This window comes from Adiantum capillus-veneris, chromosome 17 (assembly GCF_014529385.1).
Source record: "Adiantum capillus-veneris isolate H3 chromosome 17, ASM1452938v2, whole genome shotgun sequence".
Lineage (NCBI taxonomy): Eukaryota > Viridiplantae > Streptophyta > Polypodiopsida > Polypodiales > Pteridaceae > Adiantum > Adiantum capillus-veneris.
Window position 1 is genome coordinate 21,268,544 of NC_140947.1, and position 24,067 is coordinate 21,292,610.

Consider the following 24,067-nt stretch of genomic DNA (forward strand, 5'->3'; position numbering starts at 1 on the left):
CTACTGACACTACGTGCAAACGTGTCATTCAAAGGATGTCACAAAAATACGGAAGCGTAAACTGACGTTTAATTGCACTTCAAATACTCAAGAGAATTAGAGGGAGCGAGAAAACTTGACACTTCATTGGGGACCAGAAGATGGGCTGGTCCCCCCCCATAAAGAGAATATCTTTATTACTAAGGGAGAATCTTTACAAGCACAGGAACGGGGCATACGCCCGTCCTCTATTCTTTCTTTTGTTCTGTTCTGACTACTGATTGAGAAAGTGTTTCCACTTTCTTACTGCTTAGGGGATTTCCCCTCTTCTGCGAGACTGGTTGGAAGCTCTCGAAAAGAGAGTCTATCTTCCGAAACAGCTCATCGGAAGCTCTCACAGAGGAGAGTCCATCTTCCGTTATGTGTTGCCTTCATGCTCATTCATTCATGCATCGAACACAAAAGAGAAACAAGCAAAATGCACACGCACATGCTTGCTGTAATTTTCTGCACATAACCTGAAATTCTTACCTGTGCACACCCCTACGCCGAAACAGAGGTCTTCTTCGCGATGGAATCACGCCAAACTTGATGTAGACTTAGGATAAGGAGAGAGAAGAGAATTTCTATGGCTGATCTGTTGAAAACAGCCCTAATCTAGGTGATTAGGGGCTGAAAACAGAGAATTACAGCAGCCGCACTCTGCTAAGAGAGCGTCTACGGCAGCTTCTCGCGATGAAACTTCACCAGAAGGTGTCTATGACTGTGAGATCCCTTGTTCTTGACAATGGGAGCACAAGGCTACCACATATGTCGCAAGGGGCTGCTCTCAAGCTTCAATGGAGGGCTCCACCGCGTAGAGCACGCTCACATTAGGGGGGGTAGGTGCACTGCCAGCCCTGAAAATGGGGGAGGAGGGGCTCCTAAATAGCCATCAGGGAGAGGGGGTGCTAGCAAGAGAGAGAGGGTAAGAGTGAGAGTGAGAGAATTAGTTTGCATTGGTAAGTGTGCCACTTGGCACACTTACTTTAAAAACTTAAAAACCATTCAACTTTTGACTTTAAAAACTTCTAGCTCATTAATTAAAAATGTGCAACTAACTAACAAATGCTACCAATGATTCTTTTATGAGAACACCAAAGGTCTGCCGGCGCAATGCCGCACGGGCACTGCACCGCCTTTACCTGTTCACACTTGTCTGGCCGCCCGCCCGGGCACGGACCGTTAAATTTAATTTCACGAAACTTACCCTAAGGCTTTATTAGCTTTATTAGCCTTAGGGTCACTGTTCTAAGGACCCCATCTCATTCATGTGCTTGTACTGACGCGCGTATTTTTCCTGAGCCTAAAATCTGAGGCTACTGCTTACCCCTTTCTGAAGACCCGATTTCCCAATCACTAGGGCTTCAGGGTAATTTCTGCTAAGGTCCCTCTGAGGTGTTCCAGCCCGCATTTAGGCTCACCTGAGGCCTTAGAACTGCTAGGTCTATTCTGGTGTGCACACAACTAATTAGATAATTTTTTTCTCGTAAATAAATTAATTATTTACAAAGTCTGACTTAGTTACATCCCTCTTGGTTCTAAACAGTTGACCTCAACTGTAGAGCGTCAACATAACTGTGCAAGATGTCAGGGTAGTCCTTGAGATCGGACTCAGTCATCCACTTTGCATCTAAAGGAGTGTAATTCTTGAACTTGACTAAATACTTTCGATGTAGACTCCCCGACTTGAGTTGTCTCTCCGAGTGGTGTATTATCTGTTCAGGTTGAAAGATTTCCTCAGTCTCTTCGACTTCTGGAGGATCTTCTTGTATGGGCGCCACTGGAGGAGGTCCAACATATGGTCGGAGGAGATTGACATGAAAAGCATTGTGGATGCGCCAGTTAGAAGGCAAATCCAATCTGAAAGTCACATCATTGACTTTATCTGTAATTTTGAAAGGGCCGTAAAATCTATGGGAAAGTTTGACAACTTTCCCTTTGCCGACCCGCTTTTTCAATCTAGCTTTCTCAAACCGAAGCAGGACATATTGTCCTTTTTCAAGATTGAGATTCCTTCTGTGCTTGTCTGCTTTTCTCTTCTGTTGCTCTTGAGTTCGAAGAATCGCTTGCTTTACTTGTTGATGGGCAATATCAATATTGCGCACAAATTCATCTGCGGCGAAGATGTTTTCTTTGGTCACCATAATAGGAAGTAAGAGTGGCTTCCCATAAATAATTTCGAAAGGGGCTTTACCAGTTGAGGAATGTATGGTATTATTATACGCAAACTCAACTATTGGTAAGTACTGTTCCCATTCGGATTGTCGTTCCGAAACATAGCACTTGAGGAGATCTAAAACAGTGGCATTAGCGATTTCGCTTTGACCATCTGTTTGAGGATGATAAGCTGATGAAAAATCAAGCTTAGTTCCCAAGTTTTCAAACAATGCCTGCCAAAATAGACTAGTCATGCGGGGATCTCTATCGCTGACAATAGTCTTTGGCAATCCATGGTGTTTAAAAATCTGAGCTAGAAATATTCTAGCCATGTGATCAGCTTTGATCGTCTTCTTTACTGGAAGAAAATGGGCTTGCTTACTGAACCTGTCTACTATAGTCCAGATTGCATCATTTCCATTCTTGGATCTAGGAAGATCCGTAATAAAATCCATGGCAATACTTTCCCATGGCGTGTTAGGCACAGGGAGCGGCTGAAGCTTGCCATAAACTTTATGTCTGTCATATTTCACTTTTTGGCATACTAAACACTCACGTATATGTTTTTCAATGTCCGCACGGAGTGTTGGCCAAAAGAAATACCTTTCGAGGGCACTAGTGGTGGAAGCAATTCCCCGATGCCCGGCATAAGGAGAATTATGTGCTTCATCCATCACCTTTTGTCGTAAGGGCTGAGCTATGCATATTGCTTGTTGACGATAGAGTGTATTATCCCTGATAGAATAAGGTGGCTTTGAGTGACCAGCTTGAAGATCTGCCCAAATTGTGGCGAAGTCTGGATCTTGAGGATACATCTCGCTGAGAGATTCTAGTTCCTCATGATAAATTGTTGTTAGTGCATTGATCTTTGGACGCCTGGAGAGAGCATCTGCAACTGCATTCTTTGTTCCAGAAGTGTGTAGAATCTGAAAATGAAACATTGAAAGAAAGTTGGCCCATCTCATCTGCTTTTCTGATAACTTTCTTTGTGTGAGGAAGTAGCGAAGACTTTGATGATCTGTCTTGATAATAAAATCAGCTCCTAATAGATAGTGTTTCCAAATGGAAAGAGCATGAATTACTGCCAGTAGCTCTTTCGTATATGGAGGCATGCAACTCTGCATCTTTAAGGCGCCGACTTTCATAGGCTATCGCGTGACCCTCTTGGTTCAGAACTGCTCCTACACAATCTCCAGATGCATCGCAGTATACCTCGAAAGGTTTGCGAAGATCAGGGACGGTGAGAACAGGTCCGTGACTGAGTAGATACTTAAGCTTTTCGAAAGCTTGTTTTTGTCCAAACCTCCAATGGAATGGAATCCGCTTCTTTGTCAGGTCATGGAGGGGACCTGCTATCGCGGCAAAAGCTCGAATGAAAGGCCGATAATAAGAACAGAGGCCAAGGAAACTTCGTACATCATGTACTGTAGTTGGCGTAGGCCATTCTACAACTGCTTGAATCTTATCAGGGTCCATTCTCACGTGGTTGTGAGATACTATATGGCCCAAATAGTGGATTTCTTTTAGAAAGAACTCACTCTTCTTAGCATTCACAAATAATTTGTGTTTGCGTAATTCTTCAAACACTAAGGCGAGATGCTTATAGTGTTCGTCTTCCGTCTCTGAGGAGATTAAGACATCATCAAAGAAAACGCCTGTAAAGCTTCTGTATGAGTGGAAGATTCTATCCATCATTCTGTTGAATGTAGCTGGTGCATTAGTGAGCCCAAAAGGCATCACTAGAAATTCATACAACCCGAAGGTTGTTCTAAATGAAGTCTTATGCACATCCTGAGGAGCTATGCGGATTTGATGATAACCGCTCTTCAAGTCTATACGACTAAAGACACTGGCTCCTTGTAACTTATCAAGAATGTCGTCAATCCGAGGGATTGGAAATCGATTCTTGATTGTGATCTTGTTTAGAGATCTATAGTCTATGCACATGCGGAATGTGCCATCCTTTTTCTGTACTAGCAAGACAGGTGAACAATATGGAGAAGTACTAGGCCTTATTAAGCCCTTCTCCAAAAGTTCGTTAACCTGCTTGAGAATTTCCTCTTGCTGCATTAGACTAACTCGATAAGGGGGCTGATTTGGAGGAGAACTTCCTGGGATCAAATCAATGGTATGATCCTCAGGTCGCGAAGGTGGGAGTTCATTTGGAAGTTCATCTGCAAAACAATCTTTATATCTTTCTATTAACTTAAGTCTTTTTTGCTCTAAAGAGGAAGAAAGTTGTGAAACAGACACATCTCTCTCTCTTGCAAAAATCAAGTACACTGAAACACACTTTTTCATTTCTTTCTTGACGGCAATGTGGTTGGCGATAGGAATACGCCAATCACCTGCATCTGCAAGTACAAGATACTCCTTTCCTTTATGAGCAAAACATAAGGTTTTCTGAACATAGTCAGGAATGGGATGCATCTTGTAGTGCCAGGGCATTCCCAAGATAACATCGCATCCTTCAAGTGAAGCTAGTAAGAAAGACTCTTGATCCTTGTAGTCCTCGACCTTTAGATTCAACTTCCCTATGATTGGAGTAGAGTTTGAGTTCTGCCCTTTGAAAGCAGATTGCGCTTGAATAGAGACTCTGAAACGATTGGGTTGCAAGTTCAGGTCGTTAGCTAGCTTGGTAGAGATGAAGTTGTCTGTGCTACCAGGGTCAAACAAAATAAGAGCCCGCTGGTTGTTGATACTACCCCATGCTTTGAGAAGAGCTCTTTCTTTTCCATCCTTGGTTGTATTTCCCTGTACATCTGGGACTGCATTGGAAGAGGGTGGTTGTGGAGGTTTGGTAGGACAGTCACCCTTCATATGACCAACTTGTCCGCACTTGAAGCATCTTCCTTCACTAATGTATGTTCGCAATTCAGCAGGAGAGAGATATCTCCCTTTCTTGGGCTGATTTGGCTTTGCTTCTGCTTCGGAGGCGGTTCTTTTCTTCTTTTGAGAAGAAGTAGAAGAGGTAGGCTGCTCATGGAGAGCCTTCTGCTTAGCATGGTAAGTGCTTTGCTCCATCTTCTTGGGAGTACCCTTGTCATGTATTCCATCAGCTATGCGGGCTGATTCCATAAGTATCTGCAAGTTACCTCGAGGGTAAAGCTTCATAGCCTTTTGCAGGGCTTCATGCAAACCTGCTTCAAACTTGCGCATCTTCTCCGAATCGTCAATCTTCTTGAATGGAGTGACTTTCAAGAGAACGTCCCAAAACCTATCCACATAGCGTGGAACAGTTTCGTTCTCTGACTGTGAAAGTCGGTCCCATTCTTTCTTTACCTCTTCCTCATAGTCTGGAGGAAGGAACTGTGCGTAGAACTCCTTCTTGAAGGCAATCCAATCTTGGGGTTTGCGATCTTCCAGGATAAGGGTTAACCACCAATTGCTGGCGGTGCCTTTCAGGTACAAACTGACATGGCGAAGCTTGGATCTTTCCTTGAAATTCCCTTCTGCAAATGCAACTTCAAATTGGCGTATGAAAGCCAAAGCTTTGTCATTATCACGCCGTCCATTGTAGGTGTCGAATTTCACATCTTTATCTCCCGACTTGAATGTTTTCCGCCTGTGGTGCTTCTTCTTATGGTGCTCCTTCTTTCGATGCTTAGACTCCTTGGGGACAGGAGTCCTTTCCCTTGAATGTACTTCTTGCTGCGACGGATCGTCGAGAAACATGTCTTCCGGAGAAACTATGTCTTCCAGATCCTTCATGAAAGAGAACTGAGGAGAATCAGGGGGATCCTGCTCTTGAACTTTTGGATTAAACCGCACATGACGTTCTGGAGATTTCTTCTGCCTCTCGTGCATGCGGGAAGTTCCAATCAAAGGATCTTTTCTTGGTTGTGGCGCCTTTGGGTTCTGCGGGATTTCTCTTGACCCCATCGGCATTTTCTCCTTCCCTTTTTCAAGAGTATGGAGAATCTTTTGGACTTCTGGATGGGAGAGAGCTTTCTGCAACTCTTCCACCTGCTGTTGAAGGAGAGATAACTCTATCTCGCGTCCTCCCATTTCTGCAGTCTGCCAAGAGTCGTCAATCCCTTCAGGAAGAGAGAGAGGACCTTGCTCTGATACCACTGTCACAAAAATACGGAAGCGTAAACTGACGTTTAATTGCACTTCAAATACTCAAGAGAATTAGAGGGAGCGAGAAAACTTGACACTTCATTGGGGACCAGAAGATGGGCTGGTCCCCCCCTATAAAGAGAATATCTTTATTACTAAGGGAGAATCTTTACAAGCACAGGAACGGGGCATACGCCCGTCCTCTATTCTTTCTTTTGTTCTGTTCTGACTACTGATTGAGAAAGTGTTTCCACTTTCTTACTGCTTAGGGGATTTCCCCTCTTCTGCGAGACTGGTTGGAAGCTCTCGAAAAGAGAGTCTATCTTCCGAAACAGCTCATCGGAAGCTCTCACAGAGGAGAGTCCATCTTCCGTTATGTGTTGCCTTCATGCTCATTCATTCATGCATCGAACACAAAAGAGAAACAAGCAAAATGCACACGCACATGCTTGCTGTAATTTTCTGCACATAACCTGAAATTCTTACCTGTGCACACCCCTACGCCGAAACAGAGGTCTTCTTCGCGATGGAATCGCGCCAAACTTGATGTAGACTTAGGATAAGGAGAGAGAAGAGAATTTCTATGGCTGATCTGTTGAAAACAGCCCTAATCTAGGTGATTAGGGGCTGAAAACAGAGAATTACAGCAGCCGCACTCTGCTAAGAGAGCGTCTACGGCAGCTTCTCGCGATGAAACTTCACCAGAAGGTGTCTATGACTGTGAGATCCCTTGTTCTTGACAATGGGAGCACAAGGCTACCACAAATGTCGCAAGGGGCTGCTCTCAAGCTTCAATGGAGGGCTCCACCGCGTAGAGCACGCTCACATTAGGGGGGGTGGGTGCACTGCCAGCCCTGAAAATGGGGGAGGAGGGGCTCCTAATAGCCATCAGGGAGAGGGGGCGCTAGCAAGAGAGAGAGGGTAAGAGTGAGAGTGAGAGAATTAGTTTGCATTGGTAAGTGTGCCACTTGGCACACTTACTTTAAAAACTTAAAAACCATTCAACTTTTGACTTTAAAAACTTCTAGCTCATTAATTAAAAATGTGCAACTAACTAACAAATGCTACCAATGATTCTTTTATGAGAACACCAAAGGTCTGCCGGCGCAATGCCGCACGGGCACTGCACCGCCTTTACCTGTTCACACTTGTCTGGCCGCCCGCCCGGGCACGGACCGTTAAATTTAATTTCACGAAACTTACCCTAAGGCTTTATTAGCTTTATTAGCCTTAGGGTCACTGTTCTAAGGACCCCATCTCATTCATGTGCTTGTACTGACGCGCGTATTTTTCCTGAGCCTAAAATCTGAGGCTACTGCTTACCCCTTTCTGAAGACCCGATTTCCCAATCACTAGGGCTTCAGGGTAATTTCTGCTAAGGTCCCTCTGAGGTGTTCAAGCCCGCATTTAGGCTCACCTGAGGCCTTAGAACTGCTAGGTCTATTCTGGTGTGCACACAACTAATTAGATAATTTTTTTCTCGTAAATAAATTAATTATTTACAAAGTCTGACTTAGTTACAAAGGATCTCGACAAATCTGTTGTCAAACATCAAGACTACCGTCCATAAGAGATAGGAAACCTATCTCACAAATGGTATTGACAAGCTCACAAAAGGGCAAAGGAATGACCAAATCTATAGGGCCACACTACCATTGGTGAAGAGAGAACATGTAGATAGGAGTAGTCCACACTCCAACAAAACCTCCTCGAATTTTTTCATTGTTGGCTAAGCATCTGACACCACAAGCTCTGCCTCTAAACACGTCTAATGAAGTCGGATGATCAAACAAGAAGTGGTTTTGGAGATAGGAAGTATCCCCCTTTGCCTGTCAAAGCGAACTCCAACACATGCACTGGAACATGCACCTAATCTGCTGCATACCCAATGAACAAGAGACTACTGAAGCGGGAACTGGAACTTCCATCCTCAGGTGGAAAAGGAAAAAAACATCAAAGAATATCATCTCCTTCAAGAAGGAAAGAGATCCCTCTTTGTCATCCATAATCCACAAGCTTGTACAAAAGTGCAAACGAATCATCAACCTGCCACCCATTGGTCAAGTAGCTGTAACAGACTTGGACACTTCAAGTCAAGAATCAATATGACAGCACCAAATAACCACTTTAATGCAATTCACAGATCACAATAGATTTGCATTGTCTCGGCGGAGTTCCGTGCCTAGAGGTATTGGCCCCAAAGACTGGCGCCCGTTTCGGTATTTCTTTACGTATTAATCAGTTCAAACTACAAGAGAGCGGTTAGGGTTTCACTCTCAGACTCTGCGTCCAGATGCTCTGCAGAGTGAGAACCCTCTCCGCTTATTTAAAGTTTACAAGGGATGCCAAAAGCAGAGCCCCAAAAGCTTCCAGTTAAAAGCAACTCTTTTTTTCCCCTCTCAGAGGCTCTCTCTCAATTGAAAATAAAGCAATGTCTCTCTCTCTCTCTCTCTCTCTCTCTCTCTCTCTCTCTCTCTCTCTCTCGCACGCGCACACACACACACACACACACACACACACACACACACACACACACACACACACACAGTGCGTAGAGAAAAAGTAGTCAATTTGCGTCGCTCAAGCTGAAAATCAGCGCAATATCCGGAAATTCTTCACGATGCCACGTCATCACGCCAACGCATTATCCGGAAATTCAGTTCCTCTGCTACTAGGGTTAGGGTTAGGAGTTAGGGTTAGGGTTTTTGGTAGATTTTAGGGTTTGCAGGTTTTAGGGTTAGGGTTTGCAGAATTAGGGTTTTCAACAGCAGTCAGGGCTAGGGTTTCCCGCATGCTGTCGGGCACACGTCATCACTTTGTGACATACCCCCCTCTTGAAAGCATTGTAATTGCCCTTGATTACGCCTGCAAAAGAGACAAAAGCCATAAACCGTCTTAGTAGACAGTGACTGTTAGTACCTACGTACTAGGAACACACATCTAGCACATGTACAAATTGACCGTCATATCACCCGACATGACAAGACATCACTAGACATCACAATACATCACATGACATTCAACATTCATTCAGATATTAGACCATGATTTATCGGCAATGTAGTTAGCATTCGCATCTAGATCCAATCAGGACCTCATCGATGTCCGATTGACTAACCCCTATTGCAACCATGTCTATTCGAGATCAATCAAACCAAAATGCTACAGTCATTTTGTCTATCAGTTCCTGCACTTACAAGAAGTGAAGAACAAATCAGTATCATAATCAGGAATTCCATTTCATAAAGTCATACATCAGAATACCGTCAGCTTTCAGTATCCCTGAAGCTCAAAGAGATATCAGTGACTCTAGTATCTAAATCAAGGCATCTGTTGAGAAAGGAGCGAAAGCATCGAGGTAAAGTTTCACAATCTGAGGAGTATTCGCTAGGTCCTCCTCCTCCATCCACTTCCCATCCAATGCAGGATAGTTCTTGAACTTAACCAAGAACCACCTTCGGACTTTACGTTTATTTTTCGTATCCTTGTGTGCCAAAATCTATTCAGGATCTCCTCGTTTTCTTCCACTTTGGGTTGCTCATCAGGCTCCCCATCATTAAACACATCACCTTTAAAATGTTTCAACAGGCTACACATCACCTTTAAAAGGTTTCAACAGGCTCCCCATCATTAGACACATCACCTTTAAAAGGTTTCAAGATACTCACATGGAATGCATTGTGAATCCTCCAAGTATCTGGCAGATTCAGTCGGAAGGAGACATCATTTATCTTTTCAGTGATCTGGAAAGGTCCGTAATATCGCATACTAAGCTTTGGAAAAAGCCTCTCCTTTCCCTTTTTCTTTCTCAGGCATGCATTCTCAAAATGTAAGAGCACCCAATCATCCTCCTTTAATTTCAAGTCGCGACGATGGCGATCTGTTGCCTTTTTCTGTCGTTCTTGAGACTTCTGCAAAGTCTCGCGAACCTTGGCAAAAGCCGTATCTAAGTCTCTCGTATATTCATCCGCTTCAAAAATCTTATCTTTCGTGCTTAGGAAGGGTGGAACCTTCGCAACACCTTCAATAATCTCAAATGGCGCCTTCCCCGTCGAAGAGTGTATCGTGTTATTGTAGGAAAATTCCACCAAAAGTAGGTACTTTTCCCATTGAGTCTTCTGATCCGAGATATAAGACTTCAATAAATCTAGAACCACGGAATTTGCAATCTCAGATTGCCCATCAGTTTGTGGGTGGAACAATGATGAGAACTGCAACCGCGTGCCAATGTTCTCCCAAATTGCCTTCCAAAACAAACTCGTAAATCTGGGGTGATCTGGGCCACAAACAGTCTCGCTAAGTGATCCGGTTTGACTGTTTTCTTCACTGGAATGAAATGAGCCTGTTTGCTAAATCTGTCAATAACAGTCTAGATACCATCGTGACCACTCTATGTTCTCGGGAGATCAAAAAAGAAATCCATTGCAATACTTTCCTAGGGGCGGGTGGGTATGGGTAAAGGCTATAACAATCCCTGTGCTTTATGCCTGTCAAACTTGACCTTCTGGCATACTAAGCAACTGTGCACAAACTCTTCCACATCCTTTTTGAGTCTCGGCCAAAAGAAGTATCTCTCTACCCCTTTCATGGTGGTAGCAATGCCGCGGTGATCCGTAAAAGGTGGACAGTGGCATTCAGTCATAACCTTTTCCCTCAACGGCTGTGTAACGCACAACATGTTTTTTCTCATCAAGTAGCCTTCCCGAATGTTGTGTTTGGGAGCATATGTTTGTACCTAGTTCTACACCCACTATTGGGCATTGACGACGTTAGTGGGGATGTCGTGGTATTTAGTCAATACTATGCATGATGGAGCTGATGGTTATATTGTCTCGTGGGTGACTACCATGAGTCCATACCTTGCACTTTCCTTCAAGGGTGAATCTGGGTATATCTTGGATTCATCTAGGTATATATAGCCTTCCCGAATGGAGTATCCTGCTACTGTCTCCCCATCCTGTATCCGTGTGAAAACGTCTGCAAAATCTGTATCTGTGGCATACTGGTCGACCATATCCTCGAAGCTCCTATGATGTATCGCGGAGATAGCCAGAACCAACGTTGTTCGAGACAAAGCATCTGCCACCACATTCTTCTGTCCCTGCACATGGACAATCTGGAAGTGAACTGTGACAAGATGTTCGCCCATCGCATCTGCTTTTCTAAAAGCTGTTTCTATGACAAGAAGTAGCGCAAACTCTGATGGTCTGTAAAGACAATAAAATCCGCTCCGAGTAGGTAATGCCGCCACTGAGTAAGAGCATGGATAATCGCCAAAAGCTCTTTCTCATAAGTCTGTGCTGTCATCTCCGGCCTTGAGAACAATCGGCTCTAGTAAGCAATGACATGGCCTTCTTGCGTTAAGACCGCACCCAAACTACGACCACAAGCATCACAATATACTTCAAATGACTTCTGCAAGTCTGGCAGAGTCAAAACTGGTCCCGTAGTCAATTTCTCTTTCAATGTCTAAAAGGCAGTCACCTCTGTGGGTCCCCACGAGAAAGGGACTCCTTTCTGTGTCAAGATATGCAAAGGGGAAGCAACCTTTGCAAACTTTCGAATGAACCGCCTGTAGTACGAACACAGTCCCAAGAAGCTTCTAACTTCATGGACATTCTTCGAATTGGGCCAATCACGGATAGTCTCTATCTTGGCTAGATCCATTTGCACTCCTGCTGCTGAGACAATGTGTCCCAAAAAGTGTATCTCTCGTAGGAAAAATTCACTTTTCTTTGCATTAATCACTAACTTGTGATCTCGTAATGCCTGAAAGACCTGAAGCAGATGATCTCTGTGTTCTGCCTTATTCGTGAAGAAAACAGTACCAACAAATAGCCTGTACTCTCGAAAAATCCCGTCCATCATCCGGTTAAATGTCGCAGGAGCATTGGTTAAGCCAAAAGGCATCACCAAAAACTCAAATAACCCAAAAGTCTTCCGAAAAGCTGTCTTGTAGACGTCTCTCGGCGCGATCCTGATCTGATGATATCCACTCTTCAGTTCAATCGTGCTAAAGCACAAGGATCCCTGTAACCTGTCGAGTATATCATCGATCCTAGGAATCGGAAATTTGTTCTTGATGGTGATTTTGTTGAGAGCTCTATAATCGATGCACATTCTCCAAGATCCGTCTTTCTTCAAAACCAACAACACTGGAGATCAATACGGTGAAGTACTAGGCTGGACAAGACCCTTTTTCAAGAGGTCTTTCACTTGGTTCATAATCTCTTCATTCTGTGCTCAGCTCACACGGTAAGGTGGCTGGTTCGGTGTTGTGCTTCTAGGTATTAGATCAATAGTATGATCTTTAGGACGAGCAGGTGGTAACTCGCCTGGTCGGCCCTTTGAGAAGCAATCGGCGTGAGAGGAGAAAATCTTGGCGTTCTTTATCAAGTTTAGACATATTTGTCCTATCCTTATGGCTCAATTCTTTCATAAAGATCGAGTAAACAAACAACTAGATTTCATTAATTTAGAAATGGCGCCCTTCAGTTTAATATCAAGTACAATGGTTCTGCCCTTCTCTGTAGTCAATGTCGCTTTCCTCGCCTGATAATCGACCACGACGTCGTTCTTGTGGTACCAGGGAATCCCTAAGAGAACATCACAACCCTCCAAAGGCATTATGAAAAAGTCCTTATGTCCCAAATACCCCTGACAATGCAACCGAAGTTTGCCAATGATAGGTGTAATGGCTACGTCCCTGCCGAGTGCCGCTAGAACTGCCTCCGCAAGTGGTCCCATCCGATCTGGAGTGATCTCGAGCCGTGCTGCAAATTCCGGTGAAATGAAGTTGGCCTTGGCTCCTCCATCAAAGAAGATTAGGGCCTCTTGATCTTTCACTTTGCCCCATCTCGGCAAAGTTCTGTACTCTCGTCCATGGTGTTGGGATCGATACCCACACAATCTGGAACCAGTCCTGTTTTCATCTTGCCTTTTCTTCCATGTTCCTTAGCTGCTCTCGAACTCTCAGGCTTGTCGTCGTCCTTATCATTCTGTCCTTTCTGTGCCTTTTTAGGGCACTTCCCGGAGATATGTCCATGTTTCCCGCATCCAAAGCACTTCCCCTCCTTGAGGAAGCGAGCTTGCTCCTGAGGAGTAAGCTTGGGTCGTGCATCCTTCTTTGGGTTGCTCTTTCTCTTTCTACTTCCATTCCCAGAAGTCTGTTCAGCTAGTTGTGTCATGGCCTCATCTATGGGGTAGGTCAGACTGCCAGAGTGAATGGCAAAGCCCCGCTTCGCATGACTCATCAACTCCTGAATAGAAACTGACTTCTGTTCCAAGCAGTGATCTCGGATCTCTGTAGGTAGACCCAAGGTGAACCGCTCAATCTGTTCTTTGAACGAGATCTTCTTGAATGAAGAGGCGGGTAGAAAAGAGCTCCAGATACTCTCACAGTAAGCATTTATTGTATCTCTCTTGGTCATCCGAAGATGGTTCCAAGCAGCTCGTATATCGCGTTCATACTCTTGCGTCAACCAAGAAGAAATAAAAAGCTTAAATTTCAGCCATTTAACTGGCGCAGTCTTGTTTAAAAGAAGTGTGGACCACCAAGTTCGAGCATTCCCCTTAAAGTAAGAGACAACTCTCCGAATCTTGGAGTGCTCTGAGTAGCGTCCTCCCACGAAAGCGATGTCGAACTGTTGTATAAAAGACAAAGCCTTCGAAGCATCTGAGTATCCTGAAAAAGTGTCAAATTTGATCGAGTGTCCACCTTCCTTAAACTCTCGAACTTTCTTGCTTTTATCTTCCAGAAAGTCATACTGGTTGGCTTTATAAAAATTCTTCTTGTTCGCATAAAAGTTGCCGTCATCGGAGTCTGAATTGTCTGTAGACGAGTCCTCTGTAGAACTGTCAGTCACTGGGCGAGATTTAGACTTCTTTGCCTTTTTCTTCCCTTTCCGAAGCGTTGTTTCTTGCTTCGCTTTTTGCCTTTTCTGTCTTCTTCGCTCGAATCTGAAGAGCTAGAAGAACTGTCAGAAGAAGAAGAAGAAGAAGAACTGGGTACTCCTTCAAAGTAAACACGCTTCTTCTGTTTCTTTGCTTGGTCAAATGTCGACTGACGACCCAAATCACCGAGGAAGTCAGTGCCTTCTTCTGATTTTTGGCGTGCTTTTTGGCTTTCTTTTGCTCGTCAAAAAGCTGATCAATCTGTGCATTAACCACCTCTTCTAATTCTTCTCTGAATATTGTTTGTGATCAGAACGTTTCTTGAGAGCGGGTTTCGGGGGTGGTGTTGTGGTTTTGTGTCACTGCGCATGCACTTCCTGAAAAGAAGTGTCGCTCATATATTTTGCCAACTTGGGGTCCTTCGCAAAACTGAGCATCATCTTTGTTGCATCGCCGATCAATTGACGATGCTCATCTCTCTTTGCTCCGCTTGAGTAGACCGAGGCGGGCCATACTCTCTATCGGAATCTTCGTTGTGATCCCTGCCCGTATCTCCAGATGCAGAGGGAGTCGACTGATCCTTGTGTGAAGCCATAGGTGCCGTGGGAAAAAAAAATTGGGGATCGGATTTCCCGTAGAAGAGAAATCGGCCGTGCTCTGATACCACTGTAATAGACTTGGACACTCCAAGTCAAGAATCAATCACGACAGCACCAAATAACCACTTCAAAACAATTCACAGATCACAATAGATTTGCATTGGCTTGGCGGAGTTCCGTGCCTAGAGATATTGGCCCCAAAAACTGACGCCCCTTTTGGTATTTCTTTATGTATTAATCAGTTCAAAGTACAAGAGAGCGGTTAGGGTTTCACTCTCAGACTCTGCGTCCAGATGCTCTGCAGAGTGAGAACCCTCTCCGCTTATTTAAAGTTTACAAGGGATGCCAAAAGCAGAGCCCCAAAAGCTTCCAATTAAAAGCAACTCTTTTTTTTTCCTCTCACAGGCTCTCTCTCAATTGAAAATAAAGCAATCTCTCTCTCTCTCTCTCTCTCTCTCTCTCTCTCTCTCTCTCAATTGAAAATAAATCAATGTCTCTCTCTCTCTCTCTCTCTCTCTCTCACACACACACACACACACACACACACACACACACACACACACACACACACACACACACACACACACACACTCAAAGTGCGTAGAGAAAAAGCAGTTAATTTGCGTCGCTCAAGCTGAAAATCAACGCAATATCCGGAGATTCCATACAATGCCACATCATCATGCCAGCGCATTATCTGGGAATTCAATTCCTCTGCTGCTAGGGTTAGGGTCAGGGTTTAGGACAGGTTTTAGGGTTAGGGTTAGGATTTTTGGCAGATTTTAGGGTTTGCAGGTTTTAGGGTTAGGGTTTGCAGAATTAGGGTTTTCAGCAGCAGTCAGGGCTAGGGTTTCCCGCATGGTCTCGGGCACACGTCATCACTTTGTGACAGTAGCTCCACCAACAATTCCAAAGAAAGACGTGCATTTGTAAAACACACAACAAATCTGCCAATCTATCTCCTCCAAGAAAAGACAGCCATAGAAACCTACTCCGGAACTGTTGAAGAAAATCCTACTGCTGTCCAAACACTTCTATCTGAAAAAGAGGCTGGAAATAAATAGCTCCCCTTGCGGGAAGACACAACATGACTCCATCTGGGAAGTTAAAGCACTCCAGCAATGCTACACATCGTGTAGCCTCCATCGGGATCCCCTGGGTGAAGAGAGGTCCTTTGAAGAAGAGGCTGGAAATAAATAGCTCCCCTTGCGGGAAGACACGGCAACATGACTCCATCTGGGAAGTTTAAAGCACTCCAGCAATGCTACACATCCTGTAGCCTCCATCAGGATCCCCTGGGTGGGGGTAATCAAGGGTAAAGAATGAGGAAGTCGTAAATGTGCAATAGATGTAGCAAATGGAGATAATGGAGGAGGTAAAAGAAAAGGCATTGGAATGGTCCCTAGAGATGCCCTCTCTGGAGTTACAATAAAGTTCTCCTCAAACCAAGGTTCTTTTACTTTTCTGTGAAGAGAGGGAATGAGAGATTGCGGTAGAGATGTGTAGAGGGAGAAAGAGAGAGAAGAGGAGAATGTATAACCGGCCTGTACACAGTAGAGGGTAGTACTAATTCAATTACCTGCTAACTTTACAGAGAGCATTGAGAAAAATAGAGAGCATAGATGCATCCAACGACTAGAATGTCACTGCGCACACGAAGTTCGACACCTTGTAGACCCCAAAGACTGGCGCCCCTATGGGTATTTCTTTATTCAATTGAAAATGGACGGTCCAAACACTTAGATCAAACTCTCACCAAGCTATCCAAACCTATCAAGCATAGTAACAAGAAACGGCGTTTCGGGGGTCCAAAACGGAAACGCCGTTTCCTCACCGTTACGAACCTTTTTTTTTAAAGAGTAAAGCTGGAGAGAAAAACACAAATTTTTTTCAAATTGCTGTTTTTGCGAGTAGTTTCATGGGCAAACAACAAGTGTCTGCACACACGAAAAGATAGGCTCTTGTAGTGTATGGACAGTTTTGAGTTGTGACATGTATGATGTATCTTGTAAGTTGTACCTTGGTTTGACATTGTAGTCTTTGAAAATAGTCTATTAAGTTGTACCTTGTAAGTTTACGGTTTACCGTTTCTTTTTTTGAAGCCTTAAGTTTTTTCAAACTTCTCAATTATATTTTGTTGTGTTTCGGTTAGGAATACACCTATAGCCCCTCCTAGGCTACTTGTTTTATGAAATATATTGTTTATATATATATATTTTTTAAAAAGCCGTTTCTTGACCCTTTTTGCCTTGGACGGAATTCCGAAATACCGGTTTTTCCATTTTCATTTCTGTCGTTTCCATTTCAGGTGGTGACCATGCTCTCAAGGGCTGAAAACGCAGGTTTCCGACCTGATTTTGGCAGCATCACGGCGCAAAAGTCCTTGTAGGTCAAAAGTACACCTCTAGGATAGATTCTCGTGTATTTTAGAAGCTTTTCGGTGAGCTGTAACAGAATTTCAGCGTGCTGTCAATCCCTGTTTTGCCACTGCTAGGTGTCCAAAGCCCTGTCTAAGCATGCCAAGTCCTTCCCGAGGCTTCCTTGGTGTTCTCTTGCTCGTGGTTGCACTTCGATTGCAAATTCAACCAAGACTGCAACTTCAACCAGGCCTACTACCAACACTAGACCTTGTGCGATATGTGGACATAGCAATCATAAAACCAAGGATTGTTTTAGCAAAAATCCTTGCATCCACTGTGGAAAGACCAATCATCCTTCGGATAAATGTTTTAAGAAGAATAAGCGACAAATCAACAAGGTTGAAAGTGATGAAGATGATGAAGCACCAAAACTTTTCGTAGATAGTGATGTCATGTAGTTTTTCTTCTGTTTTATGTTTCCTTTTATGTCAGTCATTTGTCAATAAAATGTACGGGTTATAGACACTGCCACACATCAGTGGTAAGACCACCCTTTGACGTTTGGTTCTGAGTTCTGGTTTGTCTCACACTGATAGGTGTTTGAGAGAAGTACACACACACACACCTATGTTATTGTCAAGGGGGAGGGGGCTTCTACTCATAGTTTCAGGTGATTGAACTCTGCCATGGTCTGTCTCGAGTCCATTGTCAGTGGTTTGCGCTTGAGGGGGGAGAGGGGTGTTGGGTATGCAAGCCCAATTGTGGTCCAGTGTGTCTGGTGTCTAGCCTATGGGAACACCCTCATAATGCATGCAGTTAAAACCACTAGTTCAATGGAGTTTGCATGGCATGGCCACCTTTTATATTGTAATCTTTTTTTTAACAAAGAAATGTAAGAATCATAGCGTGTCTTTTTCTCTCTTGCAGCATCGACTCTCTCTCTCTCTCTCTCTCTCTCTCTCTCTCTCATTTTTGCACCTGCACCTCACCATGGCCTGCCCACGCCATCACCCACCACAACTAGCACCCAACAACACTGGGGTTGCTCTACTCCTTTTGCTAGCGCTATGCATTCTCAGAGGAGATTCTTGCTCGTTGGTTCCCTTTATAGGACATTTTCACTGCTTATTAATCTGCCAAGGGCTAGGGAAAATTGTCTACCAACCCCTTCGGGTGAAACTATCGCACATTTGCCCATCCGAGAATTCGACCGACGCATGGAATGGCTCGTTGGATTCCTCTAACCTAGAACTACATGCATGTCATGCCAAATGCCCACTGTAGTGTAACAACATTTGTCAAAACGCTTGCTCCTTGGTTCCCTTTATAGGACATTTTCACTGTTTATTAATCTACTAAGGGCTAGGTAGGGCAAACTGTCTACCAACCCAACACCAAGGCTAAGTTTCGGGTGAAACTATTGCACATCTGCCCATCCGAGAATCCGATCGATGCAGGGACTAGCTTGTTGGCTTCCTCCAACCTAGAACTACATGCACATCATGCCAAATGCCCACCATAGTGTAACATCTGTCAAAACGCGTGTACAAACATTTATGCAAGAGGGGTTCCAAAACTAGAAAATTGGCTCTAGAAGTCAATGAAGCATGTCCACGTCGCACATAGAGCCATGTGCACGTGACACTCATAGATCAAGCCTTCAGTATTTTTGGGTTAGGCCCGTCGGTCGGTGCTCATAAGTTCTTTAAGTTGGCAGGGATTAGGATTTTTAATCCCTAAACCCCTTTAGGCCCCTTGGCCCATCTTCTAGGTTCAGTTCCTCTTGTCCACTCGGCCATTTCACTTCCAGTTGGGCATGCCACATCATCAGTTTGTGACAGTATCATGACTTAGTATAGTGGATCTGGTATCTGATCATGAAGCGGGAATCCAAACAACCCCGAGAATAGCCAACAAAGATCATCCGTGTTGAAGGGTCCAACTTCGTCCGCCTCTCCTTTGGAACATGAACAAAGGCCGGACATAAACACTCTGAAGTGTGCCACTGACAGCTTGCGCCCAAATTAAGCCTGAAAACGTGATATTGTCCAAAGTAACAGTAGATGTTCTATTCTGGATATAGACTGTTTGGCTCAGGAATAATTGCTTTCATTGCATTTTACAATGTTTACAGCCTTTTGAGATTCCAGGTTGGGTATTCTGCCCTCTGTTAATAATTATTTTGTGAGTAGCTCCCACGTTTCTGATTTTTAAAAATAACAAAAGCAGTAAAACATTTTGTGCCTGCAGTAACAAAGACCGAGCCAACTGCTGCCATCATTGATGGAAAAATGATTGCTGAAAAGATTCGACAAGAGGTTACTGAAGAGGTTACGAGACTGAAGTCTCAAACTGGTGGAAAGGTCCCTGGCTTGGCTGTAGTACTTGTGGGGTCACGAAAGGACTCTGAAACATATGTGCGGAGCAAAAAAAAAGCATGCAAAGAAGTAGGTATAGCATCCTTTGGAGAAGATTTACCAGAAAGTTCCAGTGAAGAGGATGTGCTTGCTGTTGTCCGCAAGTTCAATGAGGACCCATCTGTTCATGGGATACTTATCCAGCTCCCTCTGCCAAAGGTATTCCTTTCTGCTTATCCATGTCCAAATTGAACGAGCCATAGTATTGTCATTACTGAAGAAAATCTACTGTTTACAGCATATGAATGAAGAAAAAGTTTTGGCTGCTGTGAGTGTTGAGAAAGATGTGGATGGATTTCATCCTTTAAACATTGGGAAGCTTGCTATGCAAGGTAGAACGCCCCTATTTGTGCCATGCACCCCAAAAGGTTGCATTGAACTGTTACTCCGATCAAATGTGGACATCAAAGGCAAGCATGCTGTGGTCATCGGGCGGAGTAATGTAGTTGGGACACCAGCTGCAATGCTGCTTCAGGTATGTGCCGCTACTTGGTTAGCACCCATCAAGTCAGCATTACATTTTAGCCAGTTACCATAAAAAATCTGTTGTGTGTTTTAGCGCCATCAAGCAACTGTCACAGTAGTACATTCTTACACTCCCAACCCAGCAGAAGTTACACGAAGAGCAGATATTGTGATTGCAGCTGTTGGTGTAGCTCACTTGGTTGGAGGAGACTGGATTAAGCCTGGTGCAGTTGTGATAGATGTCGGGATTAATCCAATTGAGGTAGGTCTGTGTAGTTGTGGGTGCACGCTTTTTCTTGATAACTTCATGTAACGAGGACCTTGTGCCCTTCTGTTATGTGTAGGATCCTTCCGCAAAGAAGGGATACAGACTTGTGGGGGATGTATGTTTTAAGGAGGCATGCATGAAAGCTTCTGCTATCACTCCAGTTCCGGGTGGTGTGGGGCCAATGACAATAGCCATGCTTTTGTCTAACACATTGGACTCTGCGAAGAGGGCATACGGCCTCATTAACTGAGATAGTGGTGCAGCTGGTCAAACCAAATCAAATTTTGTCTCGCATCTAGCTTCTATTTCCACCTGGAAGCGGACTTGAGAAGTTCGTCCACACAGCACCTTTTGGGTGTTCTTTGCGGCTGTAATTATATTTATTGTTGAGCAAAAATATTGAAGTTATAGAATGCCTAATTTTTATAAAAACCACTTCAAATTGGAGCTGGGCTCAGGCTGATGATTGCAAGCCATTAGCTTAAAATGCATTAGTTGCTAAGCAGTGTTTTGGAAATGGAATCAGAAATATATGCATGGAGATCAAGATGAATATATTGTGCTGAGCATAGGCCTTGGAGTTGACCTTTAGCTTGTGAGATTCGATATTTTCTGAGCCTTACAAGAGCTTGTTTCAGTCAAATTGAGTTTTATCTTTGGATGCATTGGAGTCCTCTAATTTTGAACTTATTGACTGTGAATAGATGTGATGTGCGAAAAGCTAAGAATTCGCAGATTTGGCGATAGGTATATTTGGTGCGGCCATCAAGCATTTCAGTTTGTCAAATCTTGCTAAGGCTTTGAAGATTGTGATCCATATGCAACTGCAGAAAACAGTTTTGACGTGTGCTTTTGCACTGTTTATCTTTTCATTAGCCTGGAGTTGATGTGAGCAGAGCTTGTGTAAAGATTCTGAACTTATGAAAGGTAGACTTCGTAAAGCTGGTTGAAGAATGTCCTCGACTTTGACAGTGCATTTGCATTTAATTGGCCTGCTTTTGTGCCTCGGAAGTTGTTATTTTAACAAAGTGACGACACTATTCTTGAACATTGCTACGGAAGGAAGCTTGGTGGAATGGTGAAATCGTGCATAGGGGCGAGGGCATCCAAGTACAAGAGTGAGGACGCCTAGGTGCAGACCGGGCCGGAGTATTTTTCATATGCAGTCTATGGCAGGGCCATGTATAGGGCTCCCACTTCCTTGTGTGTGGCTGTAGTGCTGCTTGCTGGTCGTAGTTATGGTGGTTTGACCTAGCTGGCAGAAGCATCTACCCAAGCCATAGTCAGGTGCTCAAGAGCTTTAAGAATCTTCTTGATGAGGGAGGAAATGAGAGATCCTAGTGTGAATTCAAGAAAGAGAGCTTAATTCAACAGCACAACAGCTCTCTTGCTATAGCTGCATTCGAGATGGCGTATGCTCAAAACTGTGTGTAGAGAGATAGATTGATTTATCGTGATCGCATACATATCAGTTAAGGATTGAGGGTCCAATCATCAAGATAACAAGAAGGAAGAAAGAAACAGGATCTAAGAAGGGTTGCGTGGAGCCTTTTGAGGGGCTCGGAACTCTTGGACGATGGTTTCACCGCCGTGGTATATTGCCCATTTACCTTGCTTGCGAGCTTTGTGCATCTTCTTGAGCTCATTCTTTTTGATCTTTAGTTGACTTGTTGTTAGCTCCTCGCTAATCCAAACCTTTGTCCCTCTAAGGAGTCGGAGAGAGAGAGAGAGAGAGAGAGAGAGAGAGAGAGAGAGAGAGAGAGAGATCACAAAAGGGAACTGACTAGGTGGAAGATGACTGTCCTTCAGGATGCCCATAGAGGGTTGAATTCCACATACACTCTTAACAAAAACTAGAGTGTTTCTTCAGCAGCTGCATTTGAACTGACATTCTAAGTAGGAGTGGAGGTAGAGGGAGAGGATGAAAGTGAAGCAATCAAAGGTATAAGTGAGAGAGGAACATCTTATTTATACACCATGAATCTGATAATGTAGGAAATCTTTTCTAGGGTGTTTTGCTAGCTACATTAGAATTGAGTCAAGATAGAAGGATAAGTGTAACGTCTTGCCTATTCACACTTTGCTTCAAATTATTAATGTATGTTTTTGATTGGAGACGATGCTCTCTAAATTTGTTGAAGAGAACTCAAGTCTTCTTGATCTCTCTTTTCAAGATTGTATCCTAAATCAATGCAATTCCACAAACTACTACATGAACAAGCTCAAGGCATATGTTGCACTCATTGAATTGCAAGAGATTGTTTCTTGAGAAAAAAATGCACCAAGAATTTGTTTTGTTTTCAACAAATTATTGCAATCTGCATACGTGCTGACCAAAACATTACCCAACATTGCTTGTTTCTTTTCTATCATTTTTTTTTTTGGCCATGACGCATTGTGGTGGATACCTTCAAAATGCAAGCATATGCAACCAAATCATTGCCAAATACTACGTTTTCCTTTTAACAATCTCTGACTAGAGTGCTTCCAATCATCTTTTGGATCGTATTAATTCTTTGACTCAATCTTGCTCTATTGTGTGCATTCTTGTCATTTGTATAAGAATATGTTTACATTGTGTCACTTGAAGGTTCATGCATCCTTGAAGAAGAAAATGGAGAGAGAGAGAGAGAGAGAGAGAGAGAGAGAGAGAGAGAGAGAGAGAGAGAGAGAGCTTGTTAGCTTTCATCAAAGCATATTACGTTATTTTTTAGATGGTACCATCTTTAGTACGCTATGATCTAATTGTGATCGGTCTACCTCTCAAACGAACCATAAAAAGGGTTGGAATTTATATAAACCGATGATCCAAATCATTTGTAATATGTTCTCTTTTGGATGTTCTTCTCTTTTTATGTTTGAAAAAAAACATGCAAGTCTCCTTGTATGGGGGACTTTGCAAAGCCCTCCCCAATTTTACAATACGTGGGAACGTACCATTCCTATGGCAGCCTGTAATTCCAGCGTGTACATTCACTACGTTCTCGGTGTCAAAAATTAGAAGATGGTAGTGCTTGCTCACCGCGTGATTGAATGTCTCCCGTTGATGCACACAAGTTGCGTTAAATCTTTTATATGGCCTCATTGTTGGAAATGAACATGCTACCAAAGGCGGAGTGGCCAAACATGAATTACTCTCATAGCCTCACCAACTTGTTTCCAAGGGTTATGTGTAAATGGTCCAGTAAGTGATGTTCTTTGTCGTGGGTAGATAAACATCTGTAAAAATGCCTTATCTATGTGAAAAGTCAACCATGCAATTGTAGAAGTCTTTGTCCAGTTGGTAAGATGCCATATATTTCCCTCGTGCTATCAAAAAGCAATTTGTATTTGGCCGTCAGTGAGGAGACCTAAGTGACTACATGCACCCTAAGAAAAGTGATTGCAATCGGGAACAGCCTCGGCCAGCCCTCGTTGGGCATATCCTCCTATAAGAGCACTTCAAGAGACTTTTTTTAGCAAGAAACCCTCACTTCACATCTGATTAAAGGAGATCAAAGCTTCTTACCCTAGTCATGTTGGGCATATTCTGCAATCAACACATTACAGGGAGGATATTTTGCAAAGGATGTCCATCAAAGAAGTTTTTGTGCTTCCATAATGGCACTATGTATTGACCAGAGCATCGCTAAGCATGGCATCTTTCTCCAATCGCCCTTGCTAGCCCTCAATTCACATCTAGTTAAAAAAGCCCACAACTTCCTTAGAACAAGGTACGCTTAAAGGATATTCATTAACTACAAACTCTAAGAAACATTCTAATATCAGTAGATTTCCTATTTATAGTAGAGTAATTGCTCTTCCGCTCTATGCTTGACATTGTGT

At 43.6% G+C, this 24,067-nt stretch overlaps 1 protein-coding gene across 3 annotated transcripts in view; it reads left to right on the forward strand.

Annotated features, from left to right (window-relative positions):
• Positions 1-20,905, forward strand: part of LOC147436905 (bifunctional protein FolD 2-like) — a 47,759-nt gene extending 26,854 nt beyond the window's left edge. For all 3 annotated transcript variants that reach the window (XM_086486292.1, XM_086486291.1, XM_086486294.1), the window contains 4 exons: positions 19,343-19,668; positions 19,748-19,984; positions 20,069-20,236; positions 20,319-20,905. In XM_086486292.1, coding sequence (XP_086342418.1) covers positions 19,343-19,668; positions 19,748-19,984; positions 20,069-20,236; positions 20,319-20,492 — 905 coding nt within the window. In that variant the 3' untranslated portion in view covers positions 20,493-20,905. The remainder of the gene's footprint in view (positions 1-19,342; positions 19,669-19,747; positions 19,985-20,068; positions 20,237-20,318) is intronic.
• Positions 20,906-24,067: the final 3,162 nt, after the last annotated feature.